The 26,590-nt window shown below is 44.4% G+C and overlaps 2 protein-coding genes across 15 annotated transcripts in view; one reads left to right on the top strand and one right to left on the bottom strand.

Annotated features, from left to right (window-relative positions):
- The first annotated feature begins 968 nt into the window (after nt 1–968).
- On the top strand, nt 969–24,820 carry LOC132406862 (E3 ubiquitin-protein ligase BRE1A-like). Of its 5 annotated transcripts, XR_009516278.1 has the most exons (4): nt 969–1,398; nt 5,367–5,452; nt 5,708–5,877; nt 15,650–20,226. XR_009516278.1 is itself a non-coding variant. In XM_059992943.1 (3 exons), the coding sequence occupies exon 3, from the start codon at nt 22,956–22,958 to the stop codon at nt 23,673–23,675; it is 720 nt and encodes a 239-aa protein (XP_059848926.1). In that variant the 5' UTR covers nt 969–1,398; nt 5,367–5,452; nt 22,040–22,955; the 3' UTR covers nt 23,676–24,820. The 5 variants fall into 5 exon arrangements, 2 of the variants coding, with proteins under 2 accessions (XP_059848926.1, XP_059848936.1); XR_009516283.1 differs by lacking the exon at nt 5,708–5,877; XM_059992943.1 differs by lacking the exons at nt 5,708–5,877; nt 15,650–20,226 and adding an exon at nt 22,040–24,820.
- mindy4b (MINDY family member 4B) overlaps nt 7,780–26,590 on the bottom strand; it is a 79,953-nt gene continuing 61,142 nt past the window's right edge. For 8 of the 10 annotated variants that reach the window (XM_059992888.1, XM_059992864.1, XM_059992909.1 and 5 more), the window contains 2 exons: nt 15,570–15,750; nt 7,782–12,512 (listed from right to left, as the gene is read on the bottom strand). In XM_059992888.1, coding sequence (XP_059848871.1) covers nt 12,370–12,512; nt 15,570–15,750 — 324 coding nt within the window. In that variant the 3' untranslated portion in view covers nt 7,782–12,369. Of the gene's footprint in view, nt 12,513–15,569; nt 15,751–26,590 lie in introns of all 10 variants that reach the window. The other 2 variants (XM_059992923.1, XM_059992930.1) reach the window with 2 other exon arrangements.

Below are 26,590 nucleotides of genomic sequence, written 5' to 3'. Positions count from 1 at the left end.
GCGTTGCAGTACCGCCTTGTTGGATCTCAACCGCCCAATCCGTCGGAGATGGCTTCGCACGCTAGGACAGGCGTATCCCTAAAACACCAGGGTATGAGATTCACCGGACACCTTCACCCGGTTTAGCCCGCCTGTCGAAGCGGTCTACTGGGGTGTGGCCGCTGTCGCATGCAAATAGCTTCTTGGAGCCACAGGTGAGAGCAGAGTGTCAGAGGTGAGTGGGCTGTCTCAGAATGGACATGACAAGCCCCTTCACCAGAGGTGCTACCCCTCCCAGGACACCCCAAACACCCCTAACCAATGCCTACCTCCACGTCACAATTCCAAAAGTGGCAATATGGTTTTTATCAACTTGCTCTTCTACATTCAGAGATTTTCCATATTTCTGCTTTGAAACATTTGGGGTTATGAAAGATGCTGTGTCGAAGTCCCAGAATCACAGTGTTAAACAGAACAGAAACAGGCCATTTGGACCAACTCGTTAGTCCCCAATCTGGTTGCATTTGCCTGCATTTGGCCGACATCTTTTTGAACTTGCCCAATCCGTGCACCTGTCTGTAGCGTAGTGTGGGCCTCTGTTAGTCTCGATAGACCATGGATTTGCGCCTTGGAAAGTTTCCAGGGCGCAAGCCTGGGCAAGGGTTTTTTATGGAAGACCGGGAGTTACCCAAGCTGCAAGTCTCCCCTCTCCACGCCACCGATGTTGTCCAAGGGAAGGGCATTAGGCACCTGTCTAAAAGGCTTTTAAATGTTGTAATTGTTTCTGTCTCTATCACTTCCTCTGGCAACTCATTTCAGAATCAGGTTTAATATCACCGACATATGCCATGAAACTTGTTGTTATGTGGCAGCAGTACATTGCAATACAGTACATAATAATAAAAATCTAAATTGCAGTAAGTATATACACACACACACACACAATTACATGTGTAATGAAAAAAGAGAATAAAAAAGTCGTGAGTTAGTGTTCATGGGTTCAAAGTCCATTTAGAAATTGCTGGCAGAGGGGAAGTAGCTGTTCCTGAATTGCTGAGCTTGTGTCTTTACACTTCTGTACCTCCTTCCTGATGGCAGCTTGTTTGTGAGTTTCAACATGCTGTTTGGACAATCTAAACGCTGACCCAGTTAGACTGGAAAGGCACGGTGTTGAGAGTCGGGTGAAGTGAGATTGCTCCGGTTTCCGAGTTGATTTGGAGAGGTTGAGAATGGCTTCTCCGGCAGCAAGATCTGGGCCCAGAGCGATTCGCCATACGGGGCCCAGTTCCCAGTGCGAGACACGGACAATTTAAACGCTGGTCCGGATAGTCTGGGATCTCCTCTCTCCGCGATGCTAAGGATTTGAGACTGCCCCCAGGCGCTGTGCTTCCTGTCTGCGAATGGTGGCCACTTCATTAGGTACCTAATAGACTGTTATTGTTGCTGCTGTCGCTGCTTGTGTTGTTCTGCTGGTCCATGTGGACCTGCCATGCCAGTGCCAGAATATATAGTGACACTTGCAGGCCGTCCCCCAAGCACTTCCTTTAGCTGTGTTGGTTGTTAATGCAAACAACTCATTTCACTGTTTGTTTCAACGTCAAAGTGACAAATAGTTGAATCTGAGTCTGAATTTTATTGAGTCATAGATTCATATAGCAGAGAAACAACGCTTTCAGCACACCCTGTGCCTGCGGACCCTCTCGCCTATCTATATTAATCCCGTTTATCTGTGTCAGGTCTCCGTCCTGCAGTGCCTTGTCCATTTGAATGTCTCTCTGAAAGTTCCTTAAACGTAATAATTTTATCAATTCCACCCATTGCTTCACCAGCACATTCCAGATATCAGGTGCTCTCTGTTAGTTAGCATTCTGCATCAGAGCTGAAGACACACATTTTAGCGGCCCAGTGACAGTGAAGCTGGTGATTAGCCTCAGCTCAGTAGTAACCCCATCGCTTCTGTGCTCAGAACACCGAGGCTTCCAGACTCATTTAGGAAACCTGGAGTGTATACTCAGTGGCTGCTTTGTTAGGTGTCTCTGGTACCTGAGTGTATGTTCGTGGTCTTCTGCTGTTGTAGCCCAAACACTTCAAGGTTCAGCATGTTCCACGTTCAGAGCTGCTCTTCTGCGCACCACTGTTGTAATGTGTGGTTATTTGAGTTACTGTCACCTTCCTGTCATCCTCCTCTAACCTCTCTCATTAACAAGGCATTTTTGCCCACAGAACTGCCATCCACTGGATTTTATTTTGTTTTTTGCACCATTCTCTGTAAACTCTGGAGACTGTTGTGGGTGAAATTCTCAGGAGATCAGCAGTTTCTGAGATACTCAAACCACCCCGTCTGGCGCCTACAACCATTCCTCGGTCAAAGTCACTGAGATCACATTTCCGTCCCCATTCTGGTGTTTCATCTGAACAACAACTGAACCTCTTGACCATGTCTGTATGCTTTTATGCAGTGAATTGCTGCCACGTGATTGGCTGATCAGATATTTGTATTAACAAGCAGGTGTACAGGTGTACCTAACGTTTTAGGAACAGCTTCTTTCCTTCCATTATCAGATTTCTGAATGGACAATGAACCCATGAACACTGAACGTATAAAGTGGCCACTGAATATTTAAAAGCAAGGATGTAATGCTGAGATTTTATGAGGCATTGGTCAGACTGCACTTGGAGTATTGTGAGCAGTTTTGGGCCCCTTATCTAGGAAAGGATAGACTAGTACTGGAGAGGGTCCAGAGGAGGTTTACGAGAATGATCCTGGCAATGAAATGGTTAATGTATGAAGAGTGTTTGATGGCTCTGAGCCTGTAGTCAAGTCAAGTCACTTTTATTCTCATTTCGACCATAACTGCTGTGTACAGTACATAGCAAAAATGAGGCAACGTTTTTCAGGTCCATGTTGTTACATGACACAGTACAAAAACTGGACTGAACTTCGTAAAAAACAACACAGAAAGAAAAAAAACAACTACACTAGACTACAGACCTACCCAGGACTGCATAAAGTGCACAAAACAGTGCAGGCATTACAATAAATAATAAACAGGACAGTAGGGCAAGGTGTCAGTCCAGGCTTCGGGTATTGAGGAGTCTGATAGCTTGGGGGAAGAAACTGTTACATAGTCTGGTCATGAGAGCCCAAATGCTTTGATGCTTTTTCCCAGATGGCAGGAGGGAGAAGGACATCTTCAACATCTCCCTGAGCAGCGCCACCGTTCCAACGTGCTTCAAGGACGCCACCATCATCCCTGTGCCGAAGAAGTCTTCGGTGTCCTACCTAAATGACTACCGTCCCCTTGCACTCACATCCATCATCATGAAGTGTTTCGAGAGGCTCGTCATGAGGCATATCAAGACCCTGCTGCCCCTCTCACTGTACCCCCTGCAGTTTGCATACCATCCCAACTGCTCAACAGATGACACCATTGCCATCACCCTCCACCTGGCCCTAACCCACCTGGACAAAAGAGACACATACGTTCGGATGCTGTTCATAGACTTCACAGCATTCAACACAATCATCCCTCAGAAACTGACTGGAAAGCTGAGCCTACTGGGCCTGAACACCTCCCTCTGCAACTGGATCCTAGACTTCCTGACTGGGAGACCTCAGTCAGTCCAGATCGGGAGCAGCATCTCCAACACCATCACACTGAGCACGAGGGCTCCCCAGGGCTGCGTGCTCAGTCCACTGCTGTTCACTCTGCTGACCCACGACTGTGCTGCAACACACAGCTCGAACCACATCATCAAGTTCACCGATGACACGACTGTGGTGGGTCTCATCAGCAAGAACGACGAGTCAGCTTACAGAGAGGAGGTGCAGCGGCTAATGGACTGGTGCAGAGCCAACAACCTGTCTCTTAATGTGAACAAAACAAGAGATGGTTGTTGACTTCAGGAGGGCACGGAGCGACCACTCCCCGCTAAACATCGACACCTCCTCGTTAGAGATCGTTAAGAGCACCAAATTTCTTGGTGTTCACCTGGCGGAGAATCTCACCTGGTCCCTCAACACCAGCTCCATAGCAAAGAAAGCCCAGCAGTGTCTCTATTTTCTACGAAGGCTGAGGAAAGTCTATCTCCCACCCCCCCACACCATCCTCATCACATTCTACAGGGGTTGTATTGAGAGCACCCTGAGCAGCTGCATCACTGCCTGGTTTGGAAATTGCACCATCTCGGATTGCAAGACCCTGCAGCGGATAGTGAGGTCAGCTGAGAAGATCATCGGGGTCTCTCTTCCTGCCATCACGGACATTTACACTACACGCTGCATCCACAAAGCAAACAGAATTTTGAAGGGCTCCACACACCCCTGTCCTGTATTCCTGGTGTTTAGAAGAATTAAGGGGAATCTCATTGAAACTTAATGCATATTGAAAAACGTAGAAAGAGTGGACATAGAGTGGATGTTTCCTATAGTGTGGGAATCTAGGACTAGAGGGCAGAGCCTCGGAATAGAAGGACATTTCTTTCGAACAGAGATGAGGAGGAATTTCTTTAGCCAGAGAGTGGGGAATCTCTGGACTTCATTACCACAGACGGCTGTGGATTCCAGGTCATTGGGTATATTTAAATTAGAGTTTGATAGGCTCTTGATTAGTAAGGGTATCAAAGGTTACCTGGAGAAAGCAGAAGAATGGGATTAAGAGGGATAATAAATCAACCATGATAGAATAGCGGAGAAGACTCGATGGGCCAGGTGGTTGAATTCTGTTCCTATGTCTTATGGTCCTATATTAAATGAATTCTTCACTTCCAGGTCAATCTGCATCACCTCTTTTGGGGAAATACTGTATGTAATTTTAGCCTTGAGTATCTCTATTTTATAACACTTTCCAGGGTTTACTGTGTGGGTGCTGCCCTGGTTTAATTTACCAAAATGCAACATTTTTGCACTTGGCCATCTGCCATTGATTGGCACACTTTCCCAGTTTATAGATTTATGGATTCATCGAGTAATACAGAATAGAAACAGGTCCTTCGGCCCAACTCATCCAAGGTGCCCAATTAAGCCGCTCCCATTTGCCTGCTTTCGGCTAATATCCTGCTAAACCTTCCCTATCCATGTTCCTGCCCCAGTGTCTTTTAAATGTTGTTAATATACCTGCCTCAACCACTCCCACTGGCAACTTGTTCTAACATGGAGTAATTGCCCCTTAGGTGCTTTTATAAAACTTTTTCCTCTCGCCTTAAGCGTTTGCCCTCGAGTTTTTGATTCTCTTTTCTTGAGAGAATGATAATATGAAGTTTTAATTCAAGTCTTTCCTAACAGTACAGCTACTGTACAATCTCCAGTGCCAAAATGATTTAAATTGTGAGTTATGTCAAATGAATTGTTTTATAAAGCCTTCTTACCTGCTGTTTATATCCAACAGCTACTGCCGATGGACACATTTCTTTGCTGTTAACTAACTGATTACAGTTTCTGGATCCTGCAAAGTTCCCATTGGACTTACGACTGGTGAGTGAGATTTCCAGTGCTAGGTTAGAATCAGAATCAGAATTAATATTACTGACGTGCTTTGTGAAATTTGTTTTTTTTTGCAGTAGCAGTACAATACACTACAATACATAAAAAACTTAAAATTACAATTATATAAGAAGTGCAAGGAGAGAAAAAAATAATGTGGTAGTGTTCATGGGTCCATTGTCCATTCAGCAATCTGATGGTGGAGGGAAATAAGCTGTTCCTAAAATGTTAAGTGTGTGTCTTCAGGTCCCTGTACCTCTTCACTGAAGATGGCAATGAGAAGAGGTCACATCCCAGGTGACTGGGGTTCTCAATGACGAATGATTCCATCATCAGATGTCCTTGCGAAGAAAATGTTCTGCCCTGAAGAACAAGAAAAATTGTGCTGTGCTTTTTTAAAACTCAACCATTTCGTGGTGAGCTTTATTTTTAACTTTAACATCTCGCTGTACTTCAACAGGTGGATAGTCGTCTGGGGTTCATTTTAAAAATAACTTGTCGCCACTGTTATATTTCTAACTCCAAGTCATTAAACTAATTGAAAGAAAAAGACGGAAGTCTGAAACGTGAGTCTAATTTCATGTTAACTTTAAAGTGAGACACACACGTATCACGCGGTGGCATGATGAAGTATGCCATTTACGTACTTTTACATATACTCTGTAATGCATTAAAGAATGCTTAATTCAGTGGGAAGAAGACAGCGCTAGCAAAGAATGTGGGCAATGGTTATGTCTTTCAGACAGTTCGCAAAACTGCTCCTTTTACTTCTTTCAAATATGATTCTGCCTCTGTTGGAACCTGCGAATTACATTTTGATGTTATGTCTTCAGGCCGTCTGATCTGGTACTTTGCTGACTGAGGGAATTTGTTGAGGGTTCGTGCAGACTGTGCGGTCTGTAGACTAAGAAGCCTGGGGTTAGGGTGCGAGACCATGATTGACTCCATTTCTCACCAATCTTGCTGATTAAAGAGTTGAACAAAATTGAGATAAAAAGATGAAAGTGGGAGGTGAGCGGGTGTTCAGCACCGACTGCCTGTATTTGACTGGTCTCTCTCATGTACTTTGATGGTAAATTTACTTTGAACTTTGAATACTAAATTACACAAGACATTGCAGCTGAATGGATTGCAGGGAATTACTAATATTAATTTGACTATACTGAGAATGAATATAAGCTGTATAATGAAATATTTTCCCTCCCAATGCTGCAGAATTTGGTCATCACTGCTGCAGTGTTGTCGCAGGAGCTTATCTGTATTAAAGCAATTTTTAATTAAACCTTCACATAGTGGCCGTTTACTGCCATCTATAGGTGAAACGCCAGCATTTGAAACGTGAAAGGGAGATGTGGACCATACAAAGCAATTTTAGAAGGCTTGAAATTGACATAATCTTTTTATACGATCAAGGATTGACAAAGCCATCTATTCGGGATTCGCTTGGATTTAGCTCTTTATCTCATAAAGCTTGATCAATCTGGACTGATATTGGATTCAGAAGACTTTGTGTTTATAATCTAAATGCTGTTGAATCTCTTTGATGCAGTTAAGCTCATTACTGCAGATTCTGCGGCAGCTGACAGGGTTGGGTGCCAAGTTTTCATTTCAATTACAACTAATCTGTTTTGAAGGAGATGCAGATGAGGTATTAGAGTTGTAGAGGACGTGACATTGCAACCACTTATGTGGTGAATAGGAATATACACTCAGTGGCCACCCCCTGCGCCTCATGAAGTGGCCACTGAGTGTTTGTTCATGGTCTTCTGCTGCTGTAGCCCATCCACTTCAAGGTCTGATATGTTGTGCATTCAGAGATGCTCTTCTGCGCACCACTGTTGTATTGTGTGATTATTTGAATTACTGTCGCTTCCCTGTCAGCTTAAACTGGTCTCTCCATTTACCTCTGACCTCTCTCATTAGCAATGCAGTTTTTCCCACAGAACTCCCGCTCATTGGATGTTTTTTTCTCCCCGCAACATTCTCTGTAAACTCTCGAGACTGTTGTGCATGAAAATCCCAGGAGATCAGCAGTTTTTGAGATACTCAAACCACCCTGTCTGGCACCAACCATCATTCCACAGTCAAAGTCACTTAGATCACACTTCCTCCCTAATCTGATGTTTGGCCTGAACAGCAACTGAACCTCTTGACCACATCTGCATGCTTTTATGCCTTGAGTTGCTGCCTCTTGATTGACATTTGCATGAATGAGCAGATGTAGAGGTGTACCTCAAGTGGCCACGGAGTGTATGCTGTTTCTCCTTCTTGATCCCTCACTATTAGACTGACTGTCTGTTGCTAAATCTGGATGTATATAATTCTTGGATGTTCCATTCACATGGCCCTTTGTCTCCAACTGCCCTTCCCACTCTCGCACTAATATCACCAACACATTCAGACTCACGAGGCAATCCCTAGCCACATTCAATGTCAGGGTTACAGAGTTTTCATTACTCATTGAGCAATTCTGGCCTGACAGTCAAATTGGACCTTCTGCTTCATGCCCAAGATGTTTAAAACAAATGACCAAGAGATATTCAAAAGAACTTTTTTTACAGAACACAAACACTCTATATTTAATGTTGTTCCCTGAGTTTAACAACATGATTTCTAGAGGAGGCCATTTAGACTCTGGAGACTGCTGCACCATTCTTGTGGTCGGAGTAGTGGGATAGTATTGGGTTCTCTATCCACAAAGCTCCAAACTCAGAAGCAGATTTTAAGCCCTGTCCAAGATACTGTGGGTATCTTTGGGTACCCTCACTCTAGGGAGGTTGTATTGGATCGATCTACTCTTCAAGGGCTAGCTTACCTCTGTCTACCCTCTGTGGCAAGGTCTAGCTGCCAATACCCACTGCTTGAGTGGTGGGTCCCCGTCCCCTACCAAGGAGCTAACAAAGTAGATATATTTATTTATTGAGAAACAATGCCGGAATAGGCCCTTCTGGCCCTCGAGCCACGTCGCCTGGCAACCCCCCAATTTAATCCTAGCCTAATCATGGGACAATTTACAACGACCAATTAACCTACCAATCGGTACGTCTTTGGATGAGGGAGGAAACCGGAGCACCCAGAGGAAACCCATGCAGTCACGGGGAGAGCGTACAAACCCTGAGCAGGCAATGGCTGGAATTGAACCCAGGTCGCCTGCACTGTAAAGCATTCTGCTAACCGCTATGCTACCATGCTGCAAAGATTAAAAATAACTATATTTAATTGTACACATTTAAATTCAGACAAATAATTCTGAACATACATTTAACACCAACAGAGTATGTCTAATTTATAAAAGATTTCTGAATTACAAAGGATTACAAACTACAAAGAATTTCTGAACACAGGTATAGTTCCTAAGATCTAGAAAAACGTATCAACAAGTTTCAGATGAACAGGGTATCCTTTGTAGAAACTGAGGTTTGAGGAGTGAATTCTTGTTCTTTCTGTGTTTGTTTTGTCATTCTAAACAATCCCAGAACTGTGATGGTAATTATACAAATTTGTACTAGATATCACTGCATGTGATGCTTTCCAGACACATCTGCTGGGACAAATGATCTTAAAGCTTGTGGCAGAAGAGATCAATTAATGTTGTGAGGGCTCGCTCCCTGAGTACTCACGATCCCACCTTGTAACCATGTTTCATACACATGAGAAAATCTGCAGATGCTGGAAATCCAAAGTAACACACACAAAATGCTGGAGGAATTCAGCAGGTCAGGCAGCATCGATGGAAGGAAATAAACAATATCTCTCCCCAACTCTTCCTGCGCTACATTGACGACTGCATTGGTGCTGCTTCCTGCACCCATGCTGAGCTCATCAATTCCATCAACTTTGCCTCCAACTTTTCACACTGCCCTTAAACTTACTTGGTCTTTTCTCGATCTCTCTGTCACTATCTCTAGAGACAGTCTATATACTGATGTATTTTATAAACCCACTGACTCTCACAGCTATCTGGACAATACCTCTTTCCACCTTGTCGCTTGTAAAAATGCCATTCCCTTCTTTCAGTTCTTCAGTCTCCACCATGTCTGCTCACAGGATGAGGCTTTTCATTCCGGAACTATCAAAATGTCCTCCTTCTTCAGAGAAAGCTTCCTTTCCTCCACCATCAATGCTGCCCTCATCTGTAACTCTTCCATTTCGTGCACATCTGCCCTCACCCCATCCTCCCACTGCTACACCAGGGATTGGGTTCCTCTGTCCTCACCTATCACCCCACCAGACTCCACATCCAGCACATAATTCTCCATAAGTCCCGCCATCTCTGATGGAATCCCACCACTAAACACATCTTTCACACCTCCACCCCCGCCACATTCCACTTTCTGCAGGGACTTCCATGCAATTCCTTACTACCTTCCTCCGTGTGTATTCTCATTTAGACTGCGGGTCTTGGAAATTGAACAATTAGGCTCCTTCTGTAGTTTGTAAGGACAATCTCTTTGGATGACCAATTGAAAATCGCAGCATATAAAACAAAGTATTTTAGAATGCGGTATGAAATGATCGAATTAATAATAAGGTACTTCACACTTAACACTAGGGTTTGCTGTGTTGTGTATTAATTTTGTCCTGCCTTTATAAATCTAATGTTAATAATCTTGAGTATTTCTAACTCTGTGGCAGCCAAGATCCCCACCTGAGTTTGTCCCGTATGTCTGAGTTTAACCCATTTCCCTCTCTTCTCACTACTACCATCAGGCGGGTGAGGGGCAGGAGTCTTGGGCCCCACACAGCAGTTCCAGTAACAGTCGTTGCCCTACAGCCATCAGGCTCCGGACAGGTGGGGTGGCTAGGATCGCCAGAGTGCTGAGCCGACTCACTTTTAGGGACTCTGCCGCTCATATTCTCAGTATTATTTATTTACTTTCAAAATTATTGCACAATGGGTGCTTGTGGTCTTCATAATGTCATGGATTCTATTATCTGTCTTTATTAAATGAGTCACATGGTTGTATATGGTACACATACTTTGATAATAAATTTACTTTGAACTTTGAAATTTATATATAGCCAAATTAAATTTAATGGTGGAGTCTCATTCCTAAAAATATCAGATTCTTTTTCTAATGTTTCATGTGTTTGTCCCAACCTCCTTTCTAGTAATCCAATATTTTTCTGTATTTTGATGTTCCTGATTTAATATTGTGTTGATCCTCCTGAATTCACTCGCCTCCTTTTCCCTTCTCGTGTTAACCTCCCAGTTCATGGCTGATTAGGGAGATACCTCGTTGGTTGCCCTGTTCACTCTGCTCCAGGTATCCATCACAGAGGTATTAAAAGCTCAGGAAGCTTGTGAGAATTTGTTTTTACTTACTTATCCCTCCATCTATCTTCGATTCATCCGCAGACTTTGCCACAAAGCCATCAATTCCATTATCCAAATCATTGACAAACAATGTGAAAAGTAGCTGTCTCAATACTGACCCCTGAGGAACATCACCAGTCACAGGCAGCCAACCAGAAAAGGCCCCTTTTATTCCCACTCACAGGCTCCTGCCTGTCAGTATCCATGCCAGTATCTTTCCTGTAACATTATAGGATTTTATCCTGTTAAGCAGCCTCACGTGTGGTACCTTATCAAATGCCTTCTGAAAATCCAAGTTAATGACATCCACTGCCTTTTCCTTGTCCACCCTACCTGTTACTTCCTCAAAGACCTCTAACAGATTTGTCAGGCTTGATTTCCCTTTACAGAAACCACAGTGAATTTGACTTATTTTATCATTAGTTTCTAAGGACCCGGAAACCTCATCCTTAATAATAGACTCCAACACTTCCCCACTCTGAGGTGAGGCTAGCTGGCCTCTGATTTCCTTTCTTTGCCTTCCTCTCTTCTTAATGAGTGGAGTGACATTTGCAATCTTCCAGTCCTCTGGGACCATGCCAGAGTCAAGTGATTCTTGAAAGATCATGACCAATGCATTTGCCATCTCTTCAGCAACCTCTCTCAGGACTCTGGGATGTAGTTCAACTTGTCCAGGTGACTTATCCACCTTAAGACTTTTCCATTTGCCCAGCTCTTTTTCCTTTGTAATAGCAATGGTACTCACTCCTGCTCCCTGACTCTCATGGACCTCTGGCACACTGCTAGTGTCTTCCAATGTGAAGAAAATGCAAGGTACCCTTTAAGTTCATTTGCCTTTTCTTCCCCCATTACTATCTCACCAGCATCATTTTCCAGTGGTCCAATATCAACTCTTCACATAACTGAGGGGGGTGGGGTGGTATCACTGGAAGTTTGAGAAATCGATGTTTAACTTATGGTAATGTCCCCCAACCCACTCACCCTTTTCTGCATTCCCTGTCCCCTTTCCCCTCCCTCACCTCACCTCTTGTCTCCAATCAACTTCCCAGTTCTCTACTTCATCCCCCCCCTCCAGGTTTCACCTATCACCTGGTGTTTCTCTCTCCCCTCCTCCCACCTTTTAAATCGACTCCTCAGCTTTTTTTCTCCAGTCCTGAAGAAGAGTTTTGGCCTGAAACATCGACTGTACTTTTTTCCATAGATGCTGCCTGGCCTGCTGAGTTCCTCCGGCATTTTGTTTCTGTCACTTGGATTTCCAGCATTTTCTCTTGTTTTTGAATTTTGCACAGTACTGTATTTGTCAATGTGTATATGACATGGTGTTTTGATACTCTTGCAGAATTTGAGTTACTTTGTGCGCTCTTTGTAAGGTCCAATCATTTGCTGAGTTTTCAGCAACTTATTGATCCAACCCTTTTAAAAATACTAGGGAAGAGAAAGTTGAAGCAAGGTTCCAGTAGTAGCAGAAGATGGGATCAAAGACCAGCACCAACGAGTTGAGTATTTGAGCTTGCCAATCCTCTGTCTCCCAACACAACAGGGTTGGTCAGTTGTCGGCTATTGTCAGACAGAGTTCTGCAATGTCCCGGCTTTAGTAGAACGGAACTGTGCCATTCCAGTCAACTGCAGCTCCTTCCCACTTGGTGCAAATGGTCATCAGCACTGAAGGGGTCCTCTTCTCGGGATCATCTTCCTTCCCATGCATCCCCTCTTCCCAGTGATGAGAGTGAGTATCTGCAAGATGAGGGGGAGAAAGAATACCATTTGAGAATTCTGTTGGGAATGTGAGGGAATCAGGACAGAGACACAAAGAGCAATCATTGCTGAGCTCCTCACATTGGGAATGGAATCAACATTGACTGCAAAAAATGAAGTTCCAAGATGTAGTAAAGAAAGAGGAGGAGAGAAAAAAAAGGATTGAGCTTTTCATAATAATGTCATTGAAAACTACAACACAGGGTCAGGCCCTTCAGTCCATCTAGTCTGAGCCGAACCATTTAAACTGCCTACTCCCATTGACCTGCACCAGGACCATAGCCCTCCGTATCCCTCCCATCCATGTACTATCCAAACGTCTCTTAATCATCGAAATTGAAATTGCATCAAAGTTTTCTCTCATGTCCCCTTAAACATTTTACCTTTTACCCTGAACTCATGACCTCCAGTTCTAGTCTCACCCAACCTAAGTGGAAAAAGCCTGCTTACATTTACCCTCTCTATACCCCACATAATTTTGTATCCCTCTGTCAATTCTCCCCTCAACCTTCTACGTTCTAGGGAATAAAGTTGTAACCTATTTGACCTTTCCTTATGACCCAGGTCCTCCAGCCCTGGTAACGTCTTTGTAAATTTTCTCTGTACTCTTTCAATCTTATTTACATCCTTCCTGTAGGTAGGTGACCAAAACTGGACACAAAACGTTACTCGTTTTCACACCTATGTCAGGATGTCCTGATGTATTCTGTGGGACTTCATCACGGTCCAGCTCATTGAGTCAGCACAGAACCAGGCCCTTCTAGTCCATGCCGAACTGTTATTCTGCCTCGTCCCATCAACCTGCATCTGGGCCATCGCCCTCCATTCCTATATTTATCAAAACTTCTCTTAAATGTTGCACTCAAACCCACATCCATGACTTCCGCTGGCAGCTTATCCGCACTCTCACCACCCTCTGAATGAAGAAGATCCCATGTAGGTTCCCCTTAAAAATTACACCTTTCAACCTTAACCAATGACTTTTACTTCTAGTCTAACCTAACATCAGTGGAAAAGGATTGCTTGCAGTTACCCCAGTATATACCTTTATAATTTTGTATACCTCTAACAAATCACCCCTCAACCTCCTATGGTCCAAGGAATGAAGTCTTAGCCTTATGTAAGTGAAGTACTGAGAGATGTTTGCAACATTATAATGTGGTAATGTTCATTGATTCTGCTGCATTATTTCTGAATTGCTTCTCCCGTCACTTACACTCTCATCTCCAACTCATAAGTTTATAGGATTGTCAACCTCAATGAGGTCGCATCAACAGCAGAGAACATATCCGTTCTGAACTGGTGATGCTGGTTGAAGCATTAACTTTAATAGGGCTCCCCAGCTCTTCAAAACAAAGCTGGAAGATCATTTATGTTCACCTGAGAGGGCTAAAGCAGACCCTGATCTAATGTTCCATCCAAATTTCATTGTATCGGACAGTGTAGCACTCCCTCTGCACTGACCAGGTCAAGAACTGCTACATCCCTTCAACCACTCCATTCCTGAACCCACCAGAACAACACTAATTATTACAATTCAGCAATACTGTAACCGCTTTGATCACTTTGCACTAAAATGGATTTTAATTATGTTCAAATTGTGTTCTTATGTAAAAAATTGCAGTTGATCTACGTTTAAGATTTTCTTATGAATTCTGCTTATATGATGGTATATATGTAAAACCCTGGTTCACATCTTTACTGTTATGCTGTAGAAATTTCACTTAGCCGCTCTGTAAGAGCTGTCCTGCTCTCAGCCTGTTTGGGCTATTGTTGAAGATAAGGGATGATGTGGAATGTGTGCCATCCAATGAGCAGGAGGTTTGCTTGGTAAGGGGCAATAAGGTTGGGCTTGGGGCTTTGGTTCGAGAGGAGATAAGAGAGAAGACACTGGGGAGAACCGGTTGTAGCGTATGATCTGGTGGGAGACCCGTTTGTCCGGGATGGATTGCAAGAGGCATTCGGAAGGTGGTGTGTGATTTCACGTTGACTGAGGGCCCAGCGCGTCAGTGACAGAGAAGTTCAAGATGAGCCCCAACACGTGCATATTTGACTGTTTAATTAGAATGGGCTCTTTTCTTTTTGTTCTTCTTCACTAACCCTTCAGTTAACATTCATAAGTTTATTTCCTTTAATCATATGTAAAGCACTGTCTGTTATTTCGTGGCACTGATCTGTAACAGGGTAGCAAGTGACACAGCACCCGCACAAACCGGGGTTTGGGGTGGGATTGAGCGCGGCTCAATCTCACGAGTTTGGCAATGCCAGAGATTGCCTTCCCTAGACTTACACAGCCGAGGAAACTAAGGTTGTTTCATATCTGTGATGCTGCTACAAATACATTTTTTATTGCACCTGTGCATACATATACTTGTGTACAAGATATAGGAGCAGAGATAAGCCACTTGGCCCATCAAGTCTGTTCTCCTCTTCCGTCATGGCTGATTTATTTCCCCTCTCAACCCCATTGTCCTGCCATCTCCCTGTAACTTTTGACACCCTTATTCATCAAGAACCTATCAATCTCCACTTCAAGTATGCCCAATGACTTGGAATCCACAGCCGAAAATGGAAATGAATTCCACAGATTCACTAACCTCTGGCTAAAGAAATTCCTCCTCATCTTTGTTCTAAAAGGATATCCTTTTATTCTGAGGCTGTGCTCTCTGGTCTGAGACTCCCCCACTAATGGAAACATTCTCTCCATGTCCACTCTATCTAGGCCTTTCCATATCTGACTGTCTTTAAGGAAATTTCACCCTTGTGCTTCAATGGGTATCAAACACTTCTCACTCTTGCAAACCTCCTCTGGATCCTCTTCAATGTCAGCACATCCTTAGAAATGGGACGCAAAATTGCTCACAGTACCCAAATACGGACCGACGACTTCCTTGTAGAATCTCAGCATTACATCTTTACATAAGCTTGACTTTGACCAATGTCAGCATTGAATCTGTGCTCAGAATCCTGCGTTCAGAATGCAGCCCACCAAGCCAAAGCTAACAAGAGGTTTAAGTTGAATGGCGTAGTCCATACCTACTGTTAGTGTGACCAATTTTGTCTGTGAAGGCTGGCCGGTGTAAAAATACAAGTCAAAGACGTGTTCCATTTTCCAGTTGGACAGCAGCTGTCTCTTTGTGCTGAAGAAGAGGCTGAAGGCATTGTTGATGTTACACAGCCAGATTGGCAGCTTTGGAGTTTTCAACATGCTTCCTACCTGGAAAAACAAAGTCACCAAGGTCACTCTAAAGCCATTCTACTAAGTGGAAAGATAAGTATACCCTCCCTCTTTTGTACGTTTTACACATTCAATACGGTAGTGTAATGCTTCACTGTACCAGCAATCCATGTCAAATTCCTACTGCAGCCTGTAAGTTCTTCTTGTGTCTGTGTGTTTCCTCCAGGTTCTCTGGTTTCCTCCCACAGTCCAAAAACGGACCTGTTGGTAGGTTAATTGGTCATTGTGAATTGTTCCGTGATTAGGCTAGGGTTAAATCAGGGGATTCTTGGGTGGCGTGTCTTGAGGGGCCAGTAGGGCCTGTTCTGTCCGTGCTGTATCACAATAAATGAATGAAAAATAAATAATAAACACAGTAAGGTACGCACATGGAACCTGGTTCCATTGATCCATTCAATAAGTACCTGGAAGAGTATTCTTTCTGTTGAGCCGTTCCCTGAAGTGTTGCTGCAAAGGTCACAACTGAAGGTTAATAGCTAGAAGAAATGATTCATATGTCGTTCACAAAGACTGATAAAGCTGTTCTAATGGTGCAGAACTGTCTGTAACCAAGCATAAGGATGACTGACAAAGCTGTTCTATTGCCAAACAAATGGTGTAGAACGGTTTGTAATCCAAAGGCCTTTCAAGTTCAAGTTTAATATTCATTCAACCATACAAATGCATACAGCTAATCGAAGCATCATTCCTCTGGGGCCAAGGCTCAAAACATAATACATCCCGTCACACACTAGTTACAACAGCACATACAGTTACAAAAAAAAATATTAGCTCACATCCCTGAGTGGCACGGTCTAAAGATCGGTAGTGCATGGGATGTTGTCCCAGAGCCACATTTCTACAAGAACAAGCGCACAGCAGTTCCTCGTCTCGCTCTGATGCACTGCAAACGAATGCAATCTAGCCTGTCGTACAATGGGCAAACACTGGAGAGCAGCACTGACGGGACGGGCCAGATCCCAGCGTTCCTGCCGGGCCTCTGCTCTCTCCTACATCGCCTTTGGACCAGATCAGATTGGACTTAATTGGGATGAGTAGTGTGCCTAATGGTTTTTGACCGTGACAACTGAGTCACAGTATCCTACAGCAATGAAGGAGGCAATTTGTCCCATTAAACACATAGAAGCCTCCAGAAAGACTTAAAAAGAATGGAATATTTATGACATAGATACAGTCCATTTCAATTCATCACGTCTGGACTTGTTGGAGAAGAGCTAGCTCACCTCCCCTAACCTCCTAAAAGTCACTCAGGCCACTTCAGTTAATTATAAACAGAATGAGAGTTTATATAACCTCACCCTTTCAGGCAGCGAGTTTCAGACACTCTCCTCCCGTGGAGTGAAAGAAGATCTTCTCACCTCCTCCCCAATCCTCCCACGTTTTAACTTTATGCTCCAAGGTTTTTACGGCACAGTTAGAAATTGAGAAAGAAAGCCATTTTACTGTAATCTTCTTCTTCATTCCCACTGAGTTCATGGAGGCTGAACACAGACTGGAGCAGGAGTTTCCCAACATCGACCCAGAGGTCCATGGACCCCAACTTGGGAACCCCCGGGTTAGAGGAATAGCATCTGGGTCATCCACGACCTGACAGCAGGAACATTGAATTCCAGTTCAGAGTTAATTTATTATCCAAGTACAGATACGTCTCCAGTTCCTGGTAACCTGCTCCTCCTCTGTCTCTTTCATTCTCCATCTGATCAACTCCCCCTCCTCCTGCCCCAGTGCACTTCACCCGGTTCCTTTCCCCTTTTCCTCCTCCACTCATCACCTCCACTCCTCCCACTGACTTCCCTCCCCCACTGATCCTATCTGCCCTTCCCACCTACCTCATTTGCTACCATGCTCTACCTTGACTTCCCATCAGATTCCATCACCTTCATCCCTTTGTGCCTCCACATATCACCTCCCAATATGTCTATTTTCACCCTTTTTGCCTCCTTCTGCCTATCAACCCTCCTCACCATGGATCCACCTATCTCCTGACATCCCTTCCCCTCACCTCCTTAAACTTGCTCTCTCCCCTCTGCTCGTTTAGTCCAGATGAAGAATCTCATCCCAAAATGTCAACTCTCCATTTCTCTCCACAGAAGCTGCCTGACCCGGTGAATTCCTCTGGCATTTCGTCTATTGCTACAGATCCCAGCATCTGGAGTCTTTTGTGTCTTTATTTGCAGCGTTGAAAAAGGCCAGTGATATGATCCACGTCACATTTCACGAGCTGAGAGTCCAATTGGCCTCTGGTGGTGACTTATCAGTTGTTCAGTATTGAGCATTACAGTAGGGTAGCGGTTAGTGTGATGTTCTACCGCGCCTGTGGTCACCGATCAGAGTTAAATTCTGCTGCTGTCTGCAGCAGTTTGTGCGTTCTCCCTGTGAAGTGTGGATTTCCTGTGGGAGCTCATTCCTCATTCCAAAGCCATACAGTTTAGGGTTTGTAGGTTCTAGGCATCCGGAGTAAAGTGACACTTGCAGGCTGCCTGCAGCACATCCATGGACTGTGTTGGCAGTTGACACAAGACAACGCGTTTCACTGTATACTTCGATGTTTTGATGTCCGTGTGACAAATAAAGTTAATCCTCAACCTCCTGCCTGCACAGGAGATCTGCCACTTACGAATCTGCAGACTTGTGCATTGAGCTAACCCTGAGATCTCTCAGGCTAGAGTCCAACTACATTGAGTCAATGACTCTATGCACTGTCATAGAGACATACAGCATACCCAAAGACTAACAGGCCCTTCAAGCCCATGCTGACCAAGATACCTATCTAAGCTAGCCACGGTCGCCTGTGACAAAGAATTCTACAGATTCACCACTCTCTGGCTAAAGAAGTTCCTCCTCATCTTCATTCTAAAAGAACGCCCCTCTATTCTGAGGCTGTGTCCTCTAGACTTTGACTCTCCCACCATAGGAAACATCCTCTACACATCCACTCTATCAAGCCCTTTCACCATTCAATAGGTTTCAATGAGGCCATCCCTCATTCTTCTGAATTCCAGTGAATACAGGCCCAAAGCCATCAAACACTATCTTTGTATGACAAGCTATTCAATCCTGGAACCATTTTCGTGAACCTCCTTTCACCCCTCTCCAGCGTCAGCTCATCCTTTCTGAGATATGGGGCCCAAATTTGCTCACAACACTCTAAGTGAGGCCTCACCTGTGCTTTATAGAGTCTCAACATTACATCCTTGTTTTAGAGTTCTAGTCCTCTTGAAATGAATGCTAACATTGCATTTGCCTTCCCCACCACTGACTCAACCTGTAAACTAACCTTTAGGGAATTCTGCACAAGGACTTCCAAGTTCCTTTGCACCTCAGTTTTTTGTACTTTATTTCCATTTAGAAAATAGTCCACCCATTCATTTCTTCTACCAAAGTGCATGATCAAGTGCAGGTCTAAGTCCTACTGTAGCCTCTCTACTTCCTCAAAACTACCTGCCCCTCCACCTATCTTCACATCATCTGCAGACTTTGCAACAAAGCCATCAATTGCATCATCCAAATCATTGACAGAAAATGTAAATGTAATCGGTCCCAACACAGACCCTGTGGAACATCGCTGTTCACTGGCAGCCAGCCAGAAAAGAATCCCTTCTTTCCCTCTCTTTGCCTCCTGCCAATCGACCATTGTTTCATCCATGTTAGAATCTTTCCTGTAACACCATGGGCTTGTAGCTTGTTAAGCAGCCTCATGTGAGGGACCTTGTCAAAGGCTCTCTGAAAATCCACGTACACAACATTAAGTGATTCTTCTTTAATTACCTTGCTTGTTATTTCTTCAAAGAATTTCAACAGATTTGTCAGGCAAGGTTTTCCCTTGAGGAAACCATGCTGACTATGGCCTACTTTATCATGTGCCTTCAAGTACCCTGACACTCATCCTTAAAAATCAACTCCAACATCTTCCCAACTGGAGTTCAGACTAACTGGCCTATAATTTATTTTCTTTTGACTCCCTTTTTGAAGAGTGGAGTGATATTTGCAATTTTCCAATCTTCTGGAAGTATTCCAGAGTCTAGTGATTTTTGAAAGATCATTACTAATGCCTCCACAATATCTTCAGCCACCTCTTTCAGAAACTCTGGGGTGTACACCATCTGGTCCAAGTGACTTATCTACCTTCAGACCTTTCAGTTTCCCAAGAACCTTCTCTCTAGTTATGGTAACTTCACTCACTTCATGCCCCCTAACACCTGGAACTTCCACCATACTGCTAGTGTCTTCTACAGTGAAGACTGATGTAAAATACTTATTCAGTTCATTCACTATTTCATTCTCCCCCATTACTACCTTTCCAGCATCGTTTTCCAACAGTCCAATATCTACTTTCACCTTTCTTTTACACTTTATGTATCTGAAGAAACTTTTGATATCCTCTTTAATATTATTGGCTAGCTTACTTTCATATTCCATCTTTACCTTCTTGACATTTTTAGTTGCCTTCTGTTGGTTTTTAAAGGCTTCCCAACCCTCTAACTTCCCATTAGTTTTTGCCCTATTAGATGCCCTCTCTTTGGCTTTTATGTTGGATTTGACTTCTCTTGTACGTCTGCACCTATCTAAATCTTCCCTATCCATGAACCTGTCCAAGTACTTCTTAAAATATTGCGAATGTACCTGCCTCAATCACCATCTCTGGCAACTCATTCTATATACTGACCATCCTCTGAGTAAAAAAGTTGCCCCTCAGTTTTTTTTTAAATCTCTCCCCTCTCACCTTAAATCTACACCCTCCAGTTCTTCATTCTTTAACCCTAGGAAAGGGACTGTGCATATGCCCTCTTTCTCTACCCATCATGATTTTATACACCTCTGTAAGATCATCTCTTGTTCTCCAACACTCCAGTGAATAAAGTCCCAACATGCTGTACCCCTCTCTGTTGGCTTGAGCTAATAGAATTCATAGGTCAACTGAAGGGGTAGCCAATCACGACCAAGGTAAGCAAATAGGGGCCTATATAAATGCGAGCACTCTCAGAGAGAAACACCTAGAACTGCGCACTGAGGACATCGCCTCAACTTTTGATGAAATGTCTGCAAGCTAATTGCCAAGCTTGGTAGACACTGCTAAATCAAACTTCACTGATTATGTTATAACAGGGATAACAAATCTATTTGTCATTGAAAAATGGATTTACTGTTAGACCTGTGGACAATAATTTTGTTCTGTAATCAGGGTCTTGTCTGTTACTGAATTACATCTTCCCGGAGCCACCATTCTGTTACCAAAATGTAGTTCTACTGATTGTCTCAACAACTGAGAATGTAAAAGCTGTATCAAACCTCTTGCTCAGGTAGAGCAGCTTTGACTGGTCTCCTGGTGTAACCAGTTTTAAATAAATCACCGTTATTTTGAACACCAACTCTGTGTGAACTTTCAGATTGCTCCTACACCCTGTAAATCCCCTTTGCAATTAAAAAAAAGTTGGAAAAAGTGCAAGGTAAATTTATTATCAAAGTACACCTCTGTCACCATATGCAACCCTGATATTCACTTTCTTGTGGGCATACTCAATAAATCCATATTCGAGTAATAACCATAATAGAATCAATGAAATTCTGCCCCAACTTGGGTATACAACAGACTGAAAATACAGAAAGTAAAAAAAAAGCAATACATGAGATGAAGAGTCCTTGAGGTGAGTTTATAGGTTGTGGAAACTGATGGGGCAAGTGAAGTTATCCCTTTTAGTTCAAGATCCTAATGGCTAGGAGGTAATAATTGTTCCTGAGTGTGAGAGTGGTGTGAGTCTTGAGGGTCCAGTTCCTTCTTGCCGATGACAGCAGTGAGAAGACAGCACGACCTGGGAGGTGGGCTCTTTGATGATGGATGCTGCTTTCCTGTGATGATGCTTTGTGATGATGTGTTCAATGGTGCGAAGGGTTTTACCAGTGATGCACCAGGCTGTATCCACTACTGGGCCGTTTCCAGCTTAATTGCATCCTTCCAGGAAGCAGAGTGACCAAGAGTGAACACAATATTCCGTCTGTGGTCTCGTCAACATCTTATCCGTTGGGTTGAGGTCAGAATTGTTTTGCAGGTCCTTGGATTGGAGCAGGCTGGGCCTGGAGCCTCTGGCTTATTACTGGTAGTAAGGGCAGGAGGGCAAATACTAGTCGTGGGACCCATAGGCGCAGGAGTTGGTGGGTGAAGTGAGAGCACTATATTTGCCCTTACCGAGACAGCATTTGTGTCAACAGTTCAGTTAATAGCAATAAGCCTAGAGATCTGATGACATTACTGCTGTTTAATGAATCACAGGTGGTGATTGTTATGAAGGTACCACAGCTCTGAGGGGCCGAAGGAGCGGGAGCAGCCCCCTCCTTCCGGAGAATCGCAAGATCGCTATTAATTCGGGACTCGGAAGTGAGAGACAATGCAACGGTTTTGACCATTTGTTCTTAGAGGCACCTGTGTCACGTGCAAGTCCCGGCTACGTGACAACTACCATGAACCTGAACACCCTCGGGCCATGTGGGGGTGGAGATTGCATCCCCCTACTTTGATGGACAGCTACAACTCTGCAAGTAAAGATAAAAGCGGACTGCAGGAGGCAGTACCCTAGCGATGCACCAGAGGAACTTGCTCGCTCAACGCTCCCGGGAGAGCTGGAAGCCACTCAACGCCACGTGTGCTCCTAACTCCTTTGCCTGGGGAGCGGGTGGCTGATACTACCGAGAAGGACTTCGAACTAACAACGGGGAAACCAACGCTCCCCTGATCTTAACGGAGTGGTCAAAAAGATACGGGCAAGTCTTCTTTTCGTTCTCACCGATCCCTCTAAGGCACGTGAAACCCAGCAATTCCTCGAAGGACTTCTGAATGACTCTTTAGATTTCCAATGGACAAAAAAATATTATCCCCTAGACAACAGCCGAGATTAATGATGATTATGACTATATCCGGGCTTTAGATTGCGTATTGGTGATGTGCATTATCTGAATGTTTGCATTAACCTTACTTTGTGCCCCTTTATAAATAAAAACATTTGAAAATAGTGACATCAGACTTCAACAGACCTCTCTCTCTTTGCTGGTAAGTTATCCAGTTACGGGATACGTAACAACTTGGGGGCTTGTCCGGGATTTGACACCAAATTGGGGGGCCAGTGAATCGGGCTTGTAAATCAAAAACTTGAATCTGGTTACGCGGGTAGCCAGACGGGAAACCAGCAAAGATGGACGTGGGTGAATTTATGGAAAACCCGATGGTGGACACCAAATCAGACTTGTTAAATTTGGCAAAGGGGTTGAACCTCATGAGGTCGTCCATGAAAAAGCGGGAGGTACGAAGGGCCATAACTCAGTATTACGTTGGGAAGAATGTGTTTGAAGGTGAGGTATTGGAAGATATCCCTGACAAAGTACCATCAAGTGGGACGGTTCAGTTAGAGGTGGAGAGATTAAAGTTGGAACGTGAACTTAAGTTAAAAGAGCTGGAAGTGGCTGAGAGAGAGAGAGAGGGAAAGGCAAGAGAGAGAGAGAGGGAAAGGCAAAGACAGCATGAAATTCACCTAAAGAAGCTAGAAGCAGAAGAGAAAGAGAAGGAACGGGCCGAGAAAGAGAAGGAACGGGCTGAGAAAGAGAAACAGAGGCAACATGACTGGGAAATTGAGAAGATGAAGAACGAGCGAAGAGATCAAGGGTTAGACCAAGCAGAGCGGTTTAATGTTAGTAGGGAGTTGAGATTGGTGCCCCTGTTCGAGGAGACAGATGTCGATAGTTATTTCTTGCTTTTTGAAAAGGTGGCAGTAAATCAGAAGTGGCCAAAAGAGCAGTGGGTGGCGTTGTTACAAAGTGTGTTAAAGGGGAAGGCCCAACGAGCATATGCGGCCTTGTCCCTGGAGGAGGGCAGTCCTAGATGGAAAGGATACCCTTGCCTCGAAGGGGTCTGCTGAAAGGGCTGAGGAGGTTGTTTCAGCTCGCGGGGTTGCGCCTTCCCCGGGTGGGAGCTGCCCAGAGAGTAACTGGGAGGATCGGGGGAAGTTAGAATTTGAAAAAGGTACGGGTGTTGAAAGCCTGGAAGAGGCCAATGTCCCGTTTGAGTGTGTCCGAGATGGGGATGCACGAGGTGCTGAACCTGGTAACGGAGCTCAGAAGAAGTCTGAGGTATCTGATCCAGTGGAACAGTGCGGCTGTCCTTGTGGGTCAGATGGACTCGGTTCAGTGGGAAAAGGGTTAACCTTGGTAACTGGGGAAAGTGTGAGTTCCCCGGCGTTTGTACTCGAAGGAGTGTTCAAAGTTAATGCAGAATTTAAGAATTGGGGGGGGGGGGGTGAGGATTGTTAGCGAAGGAAACGAAAAGTCTGTAGTTTCCAAATCGAAGGAAGAAATCTTAAACCTGGCAGATCGCTCACAGAGTGAGCCGGGGAATAGCGGGGCCCCCCACTCTATTGTTAAGCCAGGATGGGGTGTGAAATGGCTGCCTTCGACATGCTACTTGAGCGAAGAGTTCGAATCAAACACCAATAGCCTGAAGGGGACTGATAAAAGGGCCAGCCACCTGGGTAAAACCGAAGAATTGGGTGGAAAGGGTCTAAGTTTGGGGCATGGTGTTGCAAAAATAACCCTGATGAACGAGGCTGGCGGGAGTTCACCACGGAAAATTACTCAAGTTCCCCACGGGGGGGGGCTCGCCGAAAAAGAGGCGACGGTTAATGGAGATGCCATTGTTAGACAGCCAAGCAGGTTGAACCGGTTTGCACCAAAGCCTGTGAATGATAAAGACAGCCCCTTTTGGAGACCTGCTGGTTACATAAAACGACTGAAACGATCAGTGTTCACATAAACTTTTGTAAATGCACCTAAGCTAAGGGCATCCCTCCTTAGTTTTGTTGTGAAAAAAAATACTCATAAATAGATGATTATTGAATTGAAGTCTGATGCTACAAGTCTTTAGTACAGTATGCGATTTTAAGATATTAAAGAAAGGGGCACTGTAATCGTTAACTATTTAGATACTGACTTGAATGCATAATGGTAGTATTCTGTGAAGAGAAAAAGCTTGGGTATTGTGTTAGAGTAAAAGTCCTGTAAGACACTGTACAACCGCTGGTAAAAAACGCGGTTTTAGAGGGGAGGTGTTATGAAGGTACCACAGCCCTGAGGGGCCGAAGGAGCGGGTGCAACCCCCTCCTTCCGGAGAATCGCAAGATCGCTATTAATTCGGGACTTGGAAGTGAGAGACAATGCAACGGTTTTGACCATTTGTTCTTAGAGGCACCTGTGTCACGTGCAAGTCCCGGCTACGTGACAACTACCATGAACCTGAACACCCTCGGGCCATGTGGGGGTGGAGATTGCATCCCCCTACTTTGATGGACAGCTACAACTCTGCAAGTAAAGATAAAAGTGGACTGCAGGAGGCAGTACCCCAGCGATGCACCAGAGGAACTTGCTCGCTCAACGCTCCCGGGAGAGCTGGAAGCCACTCAACGCCACGTGTGCTCCTAACTCCTTTGCCTGGGGAGCGGGTGGCTGATACTACCGAGAAGGACTTCGAACTAACGACGGGGAAACCAACGCTCCCCTGATTTTAACGGAGTGGTCAAAAAGATACGGGCAAGTCTTCTTTTCGTTCTCACCGATCCCTCTAAGACACGTGAAACCCAACAATTCCTCAAAAGACTTCTGAATGACTCTTTAGATTTCCAATGGACAAAAAAATATTATCCCCTAGACAACAGCCAAGATTAATGATGATTATGACTATATCCGGGCTTTAGGTTGCGTATTGGTGATGTGCATTATCTGAATGTTTGCATTAACCTTACTTTTGTGCCCCTTTATAAATAAAAACGTTTGAAAATAGTGACATCAGACTTCAACAGACCTCTCTCTCTTTGCTGGTAAGTTATCCAGTTACGGGATACGTAACAGTGATGAGTAGAGGGATAGGACACCTGGTAGGGTGATGCACCACAACAACTTCTCCCTCAATGTTGGTAAGACTGAGGAGTTGATTGCTGATTTCAGCAAAGGGAGGGAGGCAGAATACAGGCCTGTCTACATTGGAGGATTCTTGGACACTAAGTTATTTTATTTTTTTATTTAGAAATACAGCACAATAATAGTCCTTCTGCCCCATCGAGCCTGCGCTGCCCATTTAAGGCCAAAATACGACAAGACGTGGGATCAGAATTAGGCCATTCAGCCCATTGAGTCTGCTCCATCATTCCATTATGGCTGATTTACTATCCCTTTCAAACCCATCCTTCTGCCTTTTCCTCATAACCTTTGGCACCCTGACTATTCAAGAACCTATCAACCCCTGCTTTAAATATACCCAGTGACGACAGCCTCCACAGTCCTCTCAGGCATTGAATTCCACAGGTTTACCATCCTCTGGCTGAAGAAATTCCACCTCACCTCTGTTCTGAAGAGACATGTTTTTGTTCTGAGGCCTTGCCCCCCGGTCCGAGACTCCCCCACTATGGCAACACTTATGGGATGCCCCCCAGTGCATCCTCGGAGTGTGTTGGCTTTGATGCATTTCACTGTATTTTTCAATGTTTTGATGCACCTTTGACAAACAAAGCTTATCTTCATCTTTACTGTTCTGGTGAGGGGTGTTTGTGTTGGAATGCCCTTAAGTTTGTCCCAGAGTTTTTGGTCCACTTGGATTACTGGAAGCACTGGCAGAAATCCAGAGACTGTGTACAGTTTCTACTGTGTTGAAGGAAGAGATCAGACATTTAGCATAGCTCTTCTGAGATTGGTTTATGACTGAAACTTGGCACCCGATAACCTCCCTCAGAAAAATGTGAGCATGCACTGCACTATTAAAGATCTGTTGCGATTCTTGAATTAAAAA

Source organism: Hypanus sabinus, chromosome 2 (genome assembly GCF_030144855.1).
Source record: "Hypanus sabinus isolate sHypSab1 chromosome 2, sHypSab1.hap1, whole genome shotgun sequence".
Taxonomy (NCBI): Eukaryota; Metazoa; Chordata; class Chondrichthyes; order Myliobatiformes; family Dasyatidae; genus Hypanus; species Hypanus sabinus.
Note: the sequence above shows the minus strand (reverse complement) of the source record. Positions and strands in the feature narration are given on the sequence as shown.